The 17,470-nt window shown below is 47.5% G+C and overlaps 1 protein-coding gene across 1 annotated transcript in view; it reads right to left on the reverse strand.

Annotated features, from left to right (window-relative positions):
- LOC138567582 (zinc finger protein 567-like) overlaps positions 1-17,470 on the reverse strand; it is a 265,074-nt gene that overhangs the window by 122,599 nt on the left and 125,005 nt on the right. Inside the window, exon 3 of the mRNA XM_069645955.1 lies at positions 16,352-16,471. Within this exon, the coding sequence (XP_069502056.1) occupies positions 16,352-16,471 (120 nt within the window). The remainder of the gene's footprint in view (positions 1-16,351; positions 16,472-17,470) is intronic.

Consider the following 17,470-nt stretch of genomic DNA (forward strand, 5'->3'; position numbering starts at 1 on the left):
GTGCGCTATACAAATGGCAAAATAAATAAATAAATGACGCAGCACCTTTGATGAGAAGGGAAGATGGTGAAGCGCGGACAAGTGAATTGGGGCGGCCATATTTAAATGGCATTTTTACATCCTAGGACATATAACTGGAATGCTTAATTAATGTGAAAAGCAGCAGATATCCACAGAGCAATATTAGTAAACATCCGCTTCAAATATTTCACAAATATCAAAACATCAGAAACATGTACTTGCCCTAGTAAAGCACAATGGAAAATGCTAAGCACTCCTTACAGAATTTTAGCAATTTTGGTGAACAAATAACGTGAACGTAATACAAAGCAGTACAAGTTGACACTATACACTCTGGAAAAGAGGGTGGAGTCGACACTACTGTGTTTCGGCCAATCATCAGCTGATCCATAAAGCTGGTAAGTGGTTGGCCTTCATCAGGACAGGAAAACAGTTGAAAAGGAGGTGTCCTAGTGATCTCGTGTTACAAGTTTGACACAGCCATGATCAAAACTGGTCGAAATAAACTCCCGCTTGAATCCAGAAGAGTGCTGCCAAATTTATTAATGTTTCTTACATACCAGGGTATGCAAGTGTGTTGCGTTGGATACAAAAGTCTGTGTCCTTTTCGGTGGACACAAGCATTCAGGTTCACGGTGCGAGTTACTCCGCCGAAGTGGGTCCCTTAGCTATGGTTGTTAGTATAATCGGTGTACATGAATCCCCCAGAAAAGCAGCCTGCATGAGCCGTGCAGTGCTGCAGCGGTTTCGCTGTACGTGTTCAGAAAGACAGCTTTCTGAATACATACAGCGAGAACGCTGCAGCATTGGGGGGATTCATCTACACCGATTATGCTAACAATCATAGCTAACTCACACCGAGAACCTGAATGCATGTGTCCACTGCAAAAAGGACACAGACTTTTGTATCCAACGCGATTCACTCGCAAGTGAGACACCTTCAGGTTTCTCACAGGGATCTAAAGGATTCTTCACAATATACAAGCAATTGTGTCTGTAAATGGGACAGCTGGCACATATGGCCTTGCAAATTGTTAAGGGTGTTTAGTGAAACATTTTGAATCACCATGTTCAAGTGGTCAACTATAGACAAGAAAACGTTTTACTGCAGGTCTCTTTGGCACTGACTGAACTGAACAAGAGTAGAAACTAGAGTACAATACTTTGTAGGCTTCTTTTGAAACAAACCAAGCAGCCATATATTGCGAAAAATGACAAGCAAATGGCGTTGGCAAAGGTTAGTAAAGTGATGCGGAAATTACATAATAAACTCTTGAATGGAGCTGGGCATCTCCTTGAGGCAGCCAATAGATATTTGGCAAACCACTCATTCAAATAAAGCTCTGGCTGTATGACTGTGGTTGAAAATAACATGCTACAAACCAAACAGCCTGTTGTACATTTAGCAGTGCTTGTCCCCAATTGTATGAGGAACAACTACAAATTAATCTTCAAAGGACTGGAGACATAACACCACATGGACTGTGCCATTACATGAAATAACGCATTTCGACTGAATAGTATAACCTCTGCTATGCATTAGTGGTGAAGCTGGTTCCAGCACAAAGTTTATATCTTCAATCATCTGTATATACTTGCACCAGAAGATAGGTCACAGTCTTCTGTGTTGTCACAGCCCCCACAGGATTGGATTCTTTAAACATTAATTGCACCACCTTACAGAACATCCTGCTGCTACTATTTGAACACAAGGACAAATTAGAATATTTAACATATGCAGAAGTTGCACATGGCGCAAGCTAGGTTAAAACATGTGGTTAGTCTTGGCTTACCGACAAATGCAAGATGTAATAAAGATTTCAGAAATACTTAGTAGACAACAGTCCATTGCATTTGGGACCTCCTACCTTTATGAGGTCAAAGACCAATCAGTTCTCAAAATATTAAAAGACAAGCAATCGCATAGCAGTTTAGGGATCATAAGAAATTGCATCTCTGGATAAAAGTTTATCACAGAGACCAAGTTTAAAATAAGAGTCAGCAAGGGCGCTAGAGGGCCATCCAAGATGGCCGCTTAAGTCTCAGCTCCCGTGTAGCCCCGCATCAATCCTGCGGTTCCTGGCTCTGCTGTGCCCCGGAACCCCTGTTACTGAAGCGCTAGCCTCCTTAACAACACTCTCACGAAATCTGGAGGAAAATCGGCGCTCCCTGCTGAAAAATCGTCCCAAGCGGCCCGACCGCCGAACTACGCAGGGCCGGCCCACTCGACTCCACGCTCCCAGGGCCGGCCAGTCTAACTACATCGAGCACCTCCCACGCTGTCTACGGAGAGTGTGCCCAGAGAGAGGGAGAAGATCAGCAGCGGGCCGAAGAACGCCCCCCCCGGCCGGTGACGAACCATCGGGTGAGCCTGACCTTCCTCTCTCCCCCACGTGCAGCGGAGACAACAGTCGGTGGACTGGACTGCCTCATCGTCCGCCCCATCGGCTCCAGCAGCCGGCTTCCCAGCCGTGGGCCGTGGAGCATAGCTTCACCCCCCCGCTGAAGAAGGCGGTGAAGAACCAGAGGGAGCAGCAGCGACACGAGGAGTCGGCGCGTGGCTGCACCCCCCAGCAGCCTCTACATCTGAGCCCGGCCCCCTCCACCGAGCCCGTCCGGCGATCGGTGCCCGATCAAGAGAAGCATTGGAAGTGTGTGCCCAGTGCAAATCGAACACAGTCGGCGGCGTCCCAGGGCTGCCGGGAGGTAAGGAGGGGTGGAGAAACTGTAACTCTCCCCAGGAGCTACCCCGAGGGGTGGAGACCCGCTCCCCCAGCTAAACTTTCACAACAGTCCCCGCCAGTCAAGGATTGTCGCTCAGAGCCCTTGAGGTACCCTGTACTACTACACAGGGGTAAGGGCATTAGACTATCCCCCCTCCTCCTCCTGCGCTAGATTTACCCAACGGTAAACATCCCGGTCATCTATCAAAGGCACCCCATGACTGTCGGCCCCCCATTCTAAGAAGCCCATGGGCGGGCATCCCTCGTCACACATCAGTCCTGCAACAAAGCTATTCGTGGAATCTGCGCCACTGGAGGAGGGCTCCATATACGATGAGAACCGACCCCCCACCCACCCCTCTCCTGTACTGCCGCTAATTCTTCTTTTACGCCCAAAGGTAGTCCCCAAGAGAGGTGAAAGGACACAGCAAGACTTCCCGCATCCCAAATTTAAGCTGCTTCGATCCCGCAGCCGTGATGGGGAAATACGATAAATCACAGAGGAAGCTGAACTTCGAAAGTGGCACGACCCCTAGGGCTCTACCCCCCACCCAAGAAGACCAAGCTTCTTCGTCTGTTTGCCCCCAACAGGAAGCAATCGAGGAGAACCCCTTTGAAATAAAAGAAATCCTTCTGGACCTGAAAGCTGGCATCGGCAGTTTGAGTAAGAAAATGGACGGCCTAGCGTCCAAGGTCGATCTCCTACAACATCGCATGGACTCCCATGCCGAATGCATGAACGAGATGGAGCAAAGGGTGTCGGATCGTGATGATAGCTCGGCAACCCTAACCAACAGAGTCTCTCAGCTGGAAACACAGATGAAACTCACCACTGCCAAGTGTGAGGACCTAGAGGGCCGATCGAGGCGGAACAACCTGCGGATAGTCGGAGTGAGAGAACAGCAAACGCAGGAGAAAATGGAAGACTTTGTGGATTCTCTATGCACCAATCTATTTGGCCGGGAGGCCCTGTCCCAACTATTTATTATTGAGAGAGCCCACAGGATTCCCGCGACGAGACCAGCACCAGGCGCTCCTCCCAGGCCAATAATTGCGAGGGTGTTGAATTACAGGGATCGCGATGCCCTGCTCTGCCTCGCCAGGGAAAAGGGCGAGTTATGCTACGACGGGGACACAATCCACCTCTATCCTGACTTTTCCCCAGCAGTACAGCTACAAAGGAAAACATTTGCTAGTGTCAAACAGAGACTCCGTAACAACCAACTGCCGTATTCAATGCTCTATCCAGCACGCTTGAGAATCCAGCACGGGGGGAGGGCCCAGTTCTTCCAAACCCTGGTCGAAGCAAATCTGTTCCTCAATTACCTAGGTCTCCCAGATCAGAACCAGGCTCGCCCTAGACCTCAAAGAGACAGGAACCCCAGGAATCCTCCTTAAAAAGGCACTTCAAAGCTACGCACAAAATGCGGCACAGCAGCGCAGAGTAAACCAGTTCATTTACAGCAGTACGAGTCGGGGCAAGGCCACTTGGGAGGCCCCAGGTGCCCCCAGCACAGGTACTGTTCAGTTACTGTTTGCCTACGTTGAGTCGGTACATTCGGGGTGTGATTTAACGCCTCGGCATGGTGACTCCATCAGCCTTTTTGGTTTTGCGTTGGGTAATGCAGAAACTCCCGGCGGGCCAGTTTGAGGTTGCCCGCCCAGGGGAGAGTTACGTCTCGGGCCTGTTGAGGTTAGCCCATTGTTCGAGCCCCTCGAGGTTAAGGGGAAAGTTAAGTGCCACCGGATCGCGTCTGTCCGGCCCCTCGCCGGCTCCCTGCCCGCTGCCGAACCCGTCGCTGCACCGAGGCCCACAGCCCGGAAGCAGGGACCCCAACGAAAGCTCAAATACCGCCAGACCTCCGCAGCCCATGAAACCAGAAACACGGCTCGATATAAAATCTAAGTCGCCCCATTCAATGTACTAACATGGAATATAAGAGGCGGCAACATTCCAGCTAAGTCCAAAAAAATTCTGCAATACCTAAGGCGCCACGAAGTGGACGTAGCATTGATTCAAGAGACTCATTTTGCTCAAGGGAAGGACCACCAGTGGGCCAAAAGCTGGGGCTGCCACAGATACTTTTCATCTTACTCCACATACTCGAGAGGAGTCGCTATCCTTATACACAGGTGGCTCAGCTTCCGGCTACTACACACGGCAAAAGACGACGAAGGCAGAGCACTATTGGTGAGTGGCATTATCACAGGTCAGAAAGTGACATTTGTTAATTCGTATGCACCGAATATAGATGGCCCCGACAACTTTGGCTGGGTACTAACACAGCTCTCGCCGCTCAACCCGGCAACAATCGTCTGGGGCGGAGACATGAACACGGCGTTAGATCCTGTAAGGGACAGATCGACGACCACTCAACATCCACCCTCCAAGGCCAGTCTCCAGATAAAAGAAATTTGTAGAGCATTTGACTTACAAGACTCATGGAGTCTCCAATGGGGAACAGCGCGAATACACCTTTCACTCGACAGTCCACAATACAAGCTCCAGGATTGACTACTTCTTCACCTCAACAAACACCCCCCTATCATGCGGCCAGTGCTCCATCCACCCGAGAACACTCTCAGACCACTCACCAATCCTTCTTAAGCTCAAACCTGCCAACCCCGCTCCACCGCTACAGCGTTGGCGTTTTAAGCAGGGATCACTAAGGGACGAGGTCTTTGCTTCCGAGCTAAGAGAGGAGATCGACGTGTTCCTGGAGGCCAACCTGGGGTCAGTCCCCTCAGCAGGCACAATCTGGGAATCCTTAAAATGCTTCATCAGAGGAGTCTGCCTCGCCAAAGAAAATGGCATTGTCAAACTTATTAGAAGCGAGCTTACAACCAGCGAAAGAAAATTGAAGCAACTCGAGATCCAGAATCCGAACAAAACCAACCCGCAGTCAGCAGCCGCCATAAAAACGGAACTACAGAAATTCAACGCAACAGCGGAACGTGAGGTTAAGTTTCTATACCGCACCAGCCAAGTCCGTCAATATGGTGAGGGCCACAAACCAGGAGCTCTACTGGCAAATCTAATCAGAGCCGACAACAAGCAGTCCCAAATAGAAAATATAAGAACCAGGCAAGGAGAGGAAGTCCACACAGATGAAAAGATAGCAGAAGATCTCTACAGCGCCAGGCTCCCGAAAGACTCAAACCTCCCGCTGAAATACTTAGAAGACACCGAACTCTATTGAGTCGAGCACCAACTACGCGAACCTCTGAATGAACTGATTTCACAGGAAGAGATCCGAGCAGCTATAAAAACTCTACCATCCTCCAAGGCACCAGGCCCTGACGGCCTAACGGGTGAATTCTATGAAGCCTTTGCAGAAACCCTGGCCCCCCTGTTGGCAGCTGTATATGAGGAAGCATTGGAGCGTGGGTCCCTTCCTCACTCCTCCCGCGAAGCCAATGTCATTCTACTACACAAATCAGGAAAACCTCCGGAAGAATGCGCCTCGTACCGCCCGATCTCACTGCTTAATCTAGACAATAAAATCCTTGCCAAAATCCTAGCGAACAGATTGATGCCCCTGATGCCTGCCCTGGTGCTAGCTGACCAAGCAGGCTTTATACCAGGCCGCAATACGACCTTCGGCATCCGAAGAATGTTTGGAATCATCGAGGCTCTTCACCCAGCAGGCCAAGCAATTGCAGTCCTGTTAGACGCAGAAAAGGCGTTCGATTCGGTGGAGTGGCCGTTTATGTTCCTGGTTCTCACCAGGATGGGGTTGGGGGCTCGCTTCATCAAGCTCGTCTCCCTCCTATACACCAATCCACAAGCTAATATCATAGTGGGCTCGGCAAAATCATCCTTAATGATCCTACAGCATGGCACAAGACAAGGTTGTCCTCTTTCGGCACTAATATTCGCTCTGGTAATGGAGCCACTAGCCTCCAATCTGCGGGAACTCTGTCAACAGAGGGGTTTCATAATCGGCCCACACAAGCTCATAGTATCCCTATACGCCGATGACGTGGCCCTATATATACGTGACCCAGAGGTTAATCTGAACCCAGTCATGTGGGAAGTCATCAAATTTGGGGCTGCCTCCGGATTGAAAATTAATCATTCAAAATCAGTCGTCTTCCCACTGACCCGAGACACAAAACTGTTTGCCGACGACTTCGGACTCACGTGGAGAACCGCCGGGGTTCGATATCTGGCGATCCAACTGTCATTGGACCATCAAGCAGTGTTCCGGGATAACTATGAAGAGGTGCTCAAATCCCTGCACGACAAGGTCTCTCGCTGGAAGACACTCCCACTGACACTCTGGGGCAGAACCTCATTAGTCAAAATGGTAGTATTGCCAAAACTGCTGTACCTCTTCAACAATATACCGCTGTTACTACCACAAACCTTCTTGAAAAGGCTCAAAAGCTTGGTTCTCGAGTTACTCTGGACTGGCAAACCAGCTAGAGTGGTGTATACGATACTGACACTTCCCGTGTCCAGCGGCGGCCTGGCCCTCCCTGATCTTGAAAAATATTTTTGGGCAGCCCAGGCACAATACCTCAGCACTGGTATGCAACGCAAACAATCCGTTCTTTTTGTACAGGTGGAACGAGCCCTGGCGACTCCCAACTTCCTGACTGCAGTGGTCTTCGCCCAGCTCCCCGTTCCCATTCGCACGATGAACGTGATGCTCACAACTTACAAGATCTGGAGGACCGGGGCGAAGAAGTTGGGGGTGCACACAAGGTACTCTCCCCTCTTGCCAGTCAAATTTATCCCTGGGATCCCTCTGACATCAGAAAAAGTGTTTCACCAGTGGGTTGATAAACTGCATATAAGATCCCTAGGGGACCTATTCACAGAAGAAGGTTTCTTGACACCAGACCAAGCCAAACAGAAAGGGGGCAACACTGCGCTAGATGTGTTCCTCTACTTCCGAACTCGCTACACCCTGCAGACCCACCTGCCAGACTTCCTACATCAACCACCTACGTGGCAATTGTTGCACGATGTCATTCAAGCACAAGGAGACGGCAGGTTGGTGTCGCAAATATACAAAACTCTGACCAGTGGAACACCCCCCCCGTCAACACTGGGGCGAAAAACAGATGGGAAAAAGCGCTAAACACAAATATACCGGAAGCAGATTGGAGCTACACATTGAATCAGACTCAGAAAATTGCACTTAATTCCCGGCTCAAACTTATTCATTTCAATTTCCTTCACCAAACATACTACACACCTGGAAAAAGCTACCAAACACCATCCCGACATCCAGACAGAGTGCAAGAGATGCGGAACCATAGCCGCGAGCTTTATACACATGGCATGGGAATGCCCTGAGGTAGCCCCCTTCTGGAACAGGGTGCTAGATACGTCAACGGCAATCCTGGGAGAAGCAATACAACCGAGATGCACGGCAGCCCTTCTGGGGATGACCTGGCTGCTATCAGCTCCTTTGAGGAAACTGGCCGGAGTCCTACTAACACTAGCCCGCAGGAGAGTCGCCCTGGCATGGGGCGGCGGCCCCCCACCATCCTACACAGCTTGGCGAAAGGATCTACTCTACTACCAGGATGTTGAGGTAGACTTCACTAAACTCCTTCCTCAGCACGCGCGCCCGCCCGACATCTGGGGCCCGCTGATAACTTTTCTGATAAATGAAGATTAAACCTCCTCAACAGACACTTCGGAGTCAGGCAACGCACCCTGATACAGTCTGAAGTCAGGCCAATAATCCCCGGAGCGAGGACCCAGTGGGGCGAACTGATGCTAACCAGCATATCTACTTTGAGGCGGCGGGGGTGCGGGCGGAGGAGCGTGGGGGAGGGGGATGGAGGGGATCTAAGTTAACGGCGCAAAGTTGATAATCCACCCTAATGTGGGTGTGTAATTGTTCGGTGTGTTAAATACCAAAAATAAAGGTTTAAAAAAAAAAATAGGAGTCAGCAACCCAAACTATGCTCAGTTCCTTAAACATCTGGATTATTGTACTTTCGGAGTATTCCAAATCTCATCTCTATAAACTCTGTAGAAAACAATGCGTCAGTCAGTCTTTTCTCATTACCAAACGTTTAGGTCTTCATAACCCTTACCAAGGATAACGAGGAGAGTGTCCAGATGGCCCGCTTCACCCATCTGCCAATTCCCCAATCCTTGACACAAACTGTGTACAAATCTATCCTATATGGGGGAAGGAGAGTTGCAGAGGGGATGGGATATTACAGCACTGTCAGAAAGTGAAATGACAGATGTCGATAGAAGCCAGTGGTAGGTAGGGGAATATCATATGCTCTGTATAGGCACCATAGACAAGGTACAGAAGCAAGATTATTATGAATCTCCTAAATGGTGATTTGCAGGATATTGAAGCCAAGTTACCTAACACAATATAACATGAATAGCACTTAGAAGATGACATTGGAGAGAGCTAATAAGTAGCTCCTCACTATCGCAAAATTATACGGCTGAGGATTAAAAACTGATTCAGTGAAGTTTGAAATCTGCATTAAAAGAGGATTAATTTAACAGCTGTATGCAGCTCCTCACTAACAGTGGAGTACAAGGATGAGGAATTACCTTTAAAGATGTGATTTGATGAAGAATAGAATTAATGCAATTAATGAGCATGCAGCATTATTGAAAAAAAAGAACTGCTTTCCTCCAAATGGTCTCATAGGGCATTTCATGACAAATCCACAAATGCGAACCATATTAGTATCATGTGTCACAGGCATATGTCATAAAATCACAAATTAATAAAATCATGCAGGTTTACTTATCACTTACAAAGTTCTTAAATGCACCCTCTTGTGTGCACCTTTTATATTCACTGTGTGTGGGGCGGTGGGGGGGGGAATCAACCGGTCTCAGTCCAGCTCTGATGTTATGGTAATGTTATCTTCTTGATATTATATGACCTCTTGTATATGTTTAAAGACTTAAAAAAATAAATAGAAAATAAAACAGTATCCAACAATTCTGGCCTGAACACTTAAAGGGCTTCCTGAGCACATCTCAAGGCCATTGCACAACCATGCTGCCACTGATTCTAGTACTTCTTCCACAGGATCAGAAAACACCATCACTGGAAAATGCTTGTTACCATTAGTTGTATTGTTTCTCCTTCTAGACCAGCAGTCTGCCCGATCCAGAGCCAACCATTACACAAACGCCCCTACTCAATCATATTCTCAAGACACAATACCATTGTATCTTTCAAATGTGCTAGATCTATACCTCACCAATCTATTCCTGCTACTCCCGAAGACCACTTTTGCACGGTTTTCCGTTTGTATACCCCCACAGAGTATGCTCTGGTTTAACCCAGGCAGGTGAAGAATACATCCTTTTCTCGACAAAACAGCAGTGCTGCAAGACCACTACAGTGGTGAATGGTGCAGTATAAACGTTTCATACAAAACCAAGCTAATGGATCAACTGGAATGCAAAACATATCCGCTTGCATGATGTGGACATTGGCACTGTGAAAAATGGAATGAGTAAATGCTTCAAAACGAAAAAGCCAACCCATTTTTTATATTCAATGAATGGACCAACTAGAAGTTCATGGCATAAATTAACTATGTGCCAACATGTTTTCTGAGTATGTTGATACACTGGCTGGCGTTTCCACAATATAATCGGGATCTACACAATCATTTGATGTACAGGGTACAGCAGTTGCTTTATTTGCAAATGTTTTGCTCTCTAAATGTGCACTGGCACTTCGTCACCAGTACATGTGTAGAGCAAAGAAAAATAATTTGAACACAGTAGGCGAAGCAATAACTCGCAGCCAAATACGCAGTTAGTGAAATAATGAGCACTTATACGGCTATTTATTCATAGCTTGGAAGCAACAAGTGATAACACAGAAATAAATTACAGAAAAGACAGAGAATTCAAAAGAAAATACATCACCGTGGGCGTAACGGAATCCCTCTGACCTGCTCCCTTCTGTCAGATTTCTTTTTCTTTATACACATTAAATATTCTAATTCCAAGGCCCACTGGCCAAGTTTACCACCAACCCCCAATCATATCACTGATCTCAGCTTACAGGCATTCCTACTACTTCAATCCCCTAGGAAAGTACCTTCAATGATGCATCAAACTGCCCACGGTAGCCAAGCAGTGCCTTTTACCCGGACTAACAAACAACATCTCTCTCTAAACACCAAAACTCCTCACTAGCCTCTATGGATCCCCACTACTAACCGTAACTCGAAGAAAAAAAAAGAAAGGTTTCCCAGCCCAGAAACGGTGCCGAGCCTGGATATAACTTTCTACCCTTCCAAAGAGTACTACCACATTTATCCCAAACCTTCAATACGGTCAGTAATCTCAGCCTACTAACATACCAACTACTTATTTCACCAAGTAAGTTCCGTCAACCAAGTCTACACATCACACTCAGGCCATGACGCGGCCCACTTAAGACATCTGCCTCAGTTGCATTCATTTGCATTAGCTACTATCCAAAGATTAGAAATATATTCACCTGCCCATAAACTGTACGGTAGCAAGGACAAGGCCTTCAACCTTACCCCTCCTTCCTCATTTGCCTATTTCTTGCCTTTCTGGCCTTGATCCAGACCCTGCCTGCTTCCCACTCCCTCTGGTTGGCCGGCGTCCTTGGTCACACAATCAACCGTAGGCCTGGAGACCAGGTCTCTGCAGTTTTGGGATGTGGGGCCATACGGATCTACACCTGTGGTGAGTAATTGCATGGGCCATGCCATGAACCAGCTCCTTTCTGCCTTCTGACCCCCTCTTGCCGCTCTCCTCCCCACCTAAATTCCAGCCCCTTTTCTCTTACCTCAATTGGGCTTCTGCACCTATTTATTGCCTTTCTGGCCTTGGCCCGGACCATGCCTTCTTCCCACTCCCTCCGATTTGCTGTGTCCTTGGACACATGACCAGGAAACACCTTGACCAGCCCTCCCAGGTCAGCAAGCTAAGGGCTCAAGGCAAAGGGCAGCTCCTCTGAGCAGTTCATTCCCCCGTTTGCCCCTGTTAGCCTATGAACACCTGACATAAACAACCTACAGCAACTGACAGTTACGTGTGGGGTGGCGCAGAGTACAGCAATTACTGTACTCCAGTAAAACCCCACCACTCTCATTACCGAATAACATATACCTTCCTGCATTTAGCCTGCCTGTATAGGCTAGCCTTACCTTGCATGTAGCCGAATTGTGTAAATTAGTCATTCTACATCTGGGGTTAGGAAATGTATCGCACTTAGGTGGGTTGTTAGTAGGAAATGCATTGCTACTAAATAGACGTACTAAAGAAACTCACCATTCTGCATACTCACCCTCATACTCTTAACTAAACACAACCAGACCACTACCACACCACAAAGCCTTCAATACCCAACATGAAACTAAACTATACACAATTATTCTTCAACATCATATGACGGCTACCAACCGAAAATGCACCAATGCTCAGGGACCAGTTTTTCTGAACAGAAGCTGCCAACAGCACATCAAAGCTCTCTTGCGCTTCTCCCTCTCCATCCCACTAATACGCCCGAATACTCCTCCCATTGCAGAGCCCGCCAGAGCACCAAGAGACCATGCAAGTGGCAAGAGTGCGTGATACAAGACCCATTATCATTAACATCATGGCCTCTTCCCAAACTAAAAACTCCATTAAAAGTCTGAACCAGCACATGGCTTGTGAACCACAAATAAACAGACGATGCCCGGACAGTGATACTTGACCCTGCGGTCCACAGGTGGCACTCTGGGGCCCACATGTGACCTAAGGGCTAGTTCCATGGTCTACAATCAAATAAGTCTTTGAGGGAAGGGGAGGGCACACATGTGGTCCATGAGTCATGAAATATTTATGCACTCGAACTGCAGACTGATTTTAGACTACTGACTTTCAGGGCTGAAGGCACCGATACTTAAAAAATTGGACAAACCTAATGAACCCTCTAGGCTACTTCTTGACACTTGCGATAACTTTACATTTGCAAAGTATGATTTTGGTGTGGACTGCAGAGCTTGTCAGCCTTTTATGAAAAAAACATTTTAAAATACATATCCTATGCCTTTACAATCCCCTCTCCCTTCCCCACGGTTGAAAATATTGCCACAGATAAAACACATGGCCCTTTTACTTTCCAATACATGTGCATGTGCCACACAAAATGTCAGTAGGCCACAATAGTGCCCTCGCCTTGAAAGATTTTGTATCTGCTCATTAACCAAATTGTTTATCTTTCAAATGGCCAATTTAATTGCTACATACTTTTTGTCACTGGTCAACATGTCCGGAAGCGTTAACTGAAGATCCGGACAAAAATAGCAAATCTGTTAGTTTACTGGCCTATTGTGTGTCTGTGGTTTTTACGGCATGTACTGTGAGAAACCGGAGGATGTTCTCACTGATAGACCCGGGGATCCTTTGTTCAGGTGGCCAGCGAAGGGCAATTGTGCTTGGATCCCCACCCTGGAGGTGGACAAGCGAATGAGGATCACCTGGGCAAGGGGGCCTTGGGACCCGCAGAAAGAACGCCCTCAGGCAAGACGCAGTATCCCTTTTTAATGATACACCCCTACCCGACAACCACTCAGTCTTTATGGGATGTTGCCACCTCAGTCCAATCGTACCCCAGTACTTTCCTTTAAGAAAAGGCAAGAGAAAACACATTCATCCACCACGATACACCGGTTCTCCCCTTTCTGACAACCTGCCCTCCTCTTCAGTGAAACACTACAAGCCCCATAATCCCTGTTTTTTGTTGAAAAACCTTTTTAGAATTATTCAACTGACTTTTTCCCTCAAGATCTATTTGCCAGAATCCCCTTAATTCAATCTGCCCTCCAAATACTGTGAAGAAGCAACACAGAGGAATGAGGAGTACCCATGGGAATCCCTGGGCCATTGACTCCCAGGAACGACCTCCATGTTGTCACAGTAACAAGGCCAGGCAGAGTCAGGCAGGCCCAACCCTAACCACACACCTGCAGCCTGTTAATATCACACAGGCGCTTAGAAGGGGCCTGCAAAGAGAGAGAAGGCAGTTGATCTTGGGAGCAGAGGAGGGAGGCTGCAAGGCTGAGTCTGGCAGAGGATTCTACCACAGACCCAAGCACACCAAGAAGCAGGAGGGAGAAGAGGAAGCCATGGAGAGTGCTCAGACGAGGACGGGCTAGGTGCCGAGCCAGTACCTGTGTGGGGGTTCAGCACAGCTAAGGAGCCTTACCTAGTGGTCAAAGTGTACGAAAAGAAGCAGTGGAACTATGTTCACTGCTGGTCTGCCCCGCTCCCCACAAACCCCATCCCTGCGCCCTCTCCCACACACAATCCAAACCCCCAAACACACCCGCTATTTATGGGAATGTGCAGTGCAGTGCACTGAAGTGCAAGCTTCAACTTCTTCCTACACTTATTTTAAAACTAAACCATTCCAGAATGGTTTATTTTTAAAATAAAAGTATATGAACAGTGAAACTTAAAAATAAAAAGTATGGGAGCACCACTCCCAACCGCTCCCGCCCACTTTGACCCCTGGCCTTACCTCCCAAGGACTAAAGAAGGCAGACTGCAGCCTGCTGGTTGGGTTTACTGCAAAGCTTGCCTCTCCATGGCATGTGAAAGGAAGTCCAGGTGTAGCAGGGGCAGGTGGTGAGACCCTGACCACCAACCAGAACTCCCCCGCCGGGAGCTACCCACCAGTGCTAGGCTACCCGAGTAAGCCTCACGACGGATGAAGAGAGAAACCTGGTAAGCATATGGGTGGCTGGAATGGGGAAGTGAAGCAGAAGAGGTGCTCGAGTGCGAGAAAGGGAAACCTCGAGAACACAAAGCCACCACAAGTCAGAAGAGGCATTGAACGTGAAAACCAGTACAGCTGGAGCCTGGCTGAGGGAAGGGTACAAAAGGAAGGATGAAAGCGGAATAATGGTCAGAGTGGTCAGGATGGGGTTCCCATAAAAGTCCTCGCCCACTCGAAAGTCTCTGACCCAACAAATAGTGGATGGCCAAGCGGCTCCAGCCCGACAGAGGGAAGCCAAGTCAGAAGATCCACTGGAAAAGGTTTGAGCCCAACGGAGGGGAACCTTCTGTGCTAATAGGTCTGTGTGAAGCCTGACTGGGGGCTTAAGGGAAAGCCTGACTGGCGGCTGAGACCCGGACTTGGGTAAAGGAAGAACCTCACGGGGCTAGAATGATTTTCTTTTTCAACTGTGTTAAAATGGCAATGTGAACCTGACGGAGAGATGCCATGAGATAGCTAAGGGAAGTGAATCCTGCATTGTGAGAGGTTTTAAGCGAACAGTGTTATTTTGGCAAACTTGAACCCAGCTGAAGGATGCCTGTGAATTAGTGTGAAGAGTAATACACCCGTGAACATTGTGACGACAAATGTGAACCCGACAGTGATGTCCACAGTGAGTTGTTGGTCTGAGCCCGACTGAGGGAGGACAACGTTGAGAGAAGGATCGGGCCCCGGCTGAGGGGGTTCCAAGGGTGAAGAGTAATCGTCCGACGTGAAGATAACTAGAAGGAACTTTTGTTTTGTTATCAATGGCATATCAGGCCCTCTAAAGCAAGAGATTTTGCATGAAAGAGACTTGGACAAAGAAGGTCCTGATATTGATGAAAGGAACTAATCTCGTGCTGGAAAAGCCCCGGAATGTGCTCTGATCAACAGTCCCGCCTTGTCCCGTGTTAAAAACTTGGGAAGGGAGACCCCCAGTCTTAACATCATGACTTATCCTTTTGTGAACACTACTTTTTTTGTGAACATTATCGCATACTATTTTGTAGCATAGCGGTAAGGATTGACATAGATTTCTTTTAGTACAGGCCTCTTTATTTGACTAGATTTCACTAGGACTTTATTATTATGATTTGATGGTCGTAGCTTTCTCCCTTCTTAGACATTTTACAGTTTACTAAACACCCTTGAACTGTGATAACTTGTGTCTATCTTACTTTGATACGATACCTTCCTTACAGTACCCAAATATCTCCAATTGACCTTTGCCTATTCTTGCCAAATCGTGGACAGATCTGGAAACAACTAAATGATTACGACTCAGACCATACGGGAGGTCCTCACAAAGATTTGACAAATCTGTCCAGGGTGTGGGCTGTAGGTGCTACAGAGAATTGATCAATGAAGAATAAATGGGAAAACATATCTTGGGACCACCCCTACAGCTTGACACTCCTTTGTAAAAGCCGCACAAAACGTTCCAAAAGGAATTTCGAACCAGGCCTGTAGTTTGTTTGAAAAGGTGGTCATGGCGTCGGGTACACGCCTCCCAAAAAGTGCTCCTCCTCTAGGGTGTCTAACCTACAAATGACTAGAGAGTCACGATCACAGTTCATAAAACAAAATAAAATAAAAAAAAAAACATACCTGCTGCCTTTGTTTTGGCGAACTGCCCATGCGCCCAGAACTCACACTATTGTAGGGCTCAAGAACGTAAACTAGGATCCTGAAGCATCGTCAAGATTTATATACCATTAGAAGGCCGACTACGAAAGTGCAGTCACAAATGTAAAAGCATGCAAGCTTTGACATGCTCACATTTAGAGTAACACAATACACAAATACTCTAATTTTAAAGTCAATCAAGCTTGCCAACAAATACGACTGTTAAGCACTCACCCAGTGAGGCCAAGAGGGCATATGTTTCTTTAAGTGTGTCCTTGTACACCTCCTTCTGCTCTAGTTCCAGGTTATTCCACTGCTCTTCAGAAAAACAGACAATGATGTCGTCCAGCGTGACTGTAATAAGAAACACACAAAGTCACTTACTGCATAGAGTGTACATCGTAGGCACCCATACATCCTCGGCACAAATGAGTAAGAGGGAGGTTTCATAAACAGCTTTCACTTAACACTTCCCCTATAGGTTTTACTGCTATCAGGAGCTAGCACACTGGCTCTGAGCAGGCTGTTAAATAGAGGCCAACAAATGTCTGACCCAACATATTCAGCTCAAGCAGTGGTTTTAACCACTCCCTTATATGTGTCTATTTTGTAACAGGCGTGACCATTATTCTTTGTAATGGTACTTACGGTACTGGTTCTATGTGATTATACCACATTAAATAACAGAGAATGAATTAACAACAAAACTTTTACAACAAAAATATATATTTTTTTTATTTATTTGCGCGAGGACGGTTTGAGGGGGGGGCCCAAACCCTTGTTTCCCTTATGCTTTTAAACCCACCCAAACGCCCTCCCCACCCGTTTTTAACCTCTTACTCCATGTATATTTAAAAATAATTTGCTATTTAAGCCATAGCTCTCAACCATTTGTGTCGCAAAGGCGGGTGAAATCACCCGATTTTGTTTTTGGTGGGTGAGACGCCCATTAGAATGAATGGGCGTGCAGGAGGCTTGGCGGGTGAGTCAGCCCTTTACAAAGCGGGTGACACCCGCCACAAGCGTGTGAGTTGAGAGCTATGTTTAAGCTTCGTTATTAAATGAATTCGTTAAAATCACTGCATACCACTTTATTAACTTGTAAAGGATCCACAGATGAGCGGACCCTGCTGGCATTCAAACACATCCCAGCAGCAGGTGCAGGTAGCAGCACCTTCTTTGAGGTGTTGCGTGATGCACATAACGCTGGCTCAGAGGCGCATTGAGGGTCTCCCATGACAGGACAATCATTGTAGTGAGTGGGGGCAGGGGCGCAAACACCATTGAACTGTTGAGGGGGACAATATATTACCAACTGTACAATTTGCATTGAGCAGGACGGCTCGATAGAGC

This window comes from Ambystoma mexicanum, chromosome 2p (genome assembly GCF_040938575.1).
Source record: "Ambystoma mexicanum isolate Mex_15411 chromosome 2p, UKY_AmexF1_1, whole genome shotgun sequence".
Classification (NCBI taxonomy): domain Eukaryota; kingdom Metazoa; phylum Chordata; class Amphibia; order Caudata; family Ambystomatidae; genus Ambystoma; species Ambystoma mexicanum.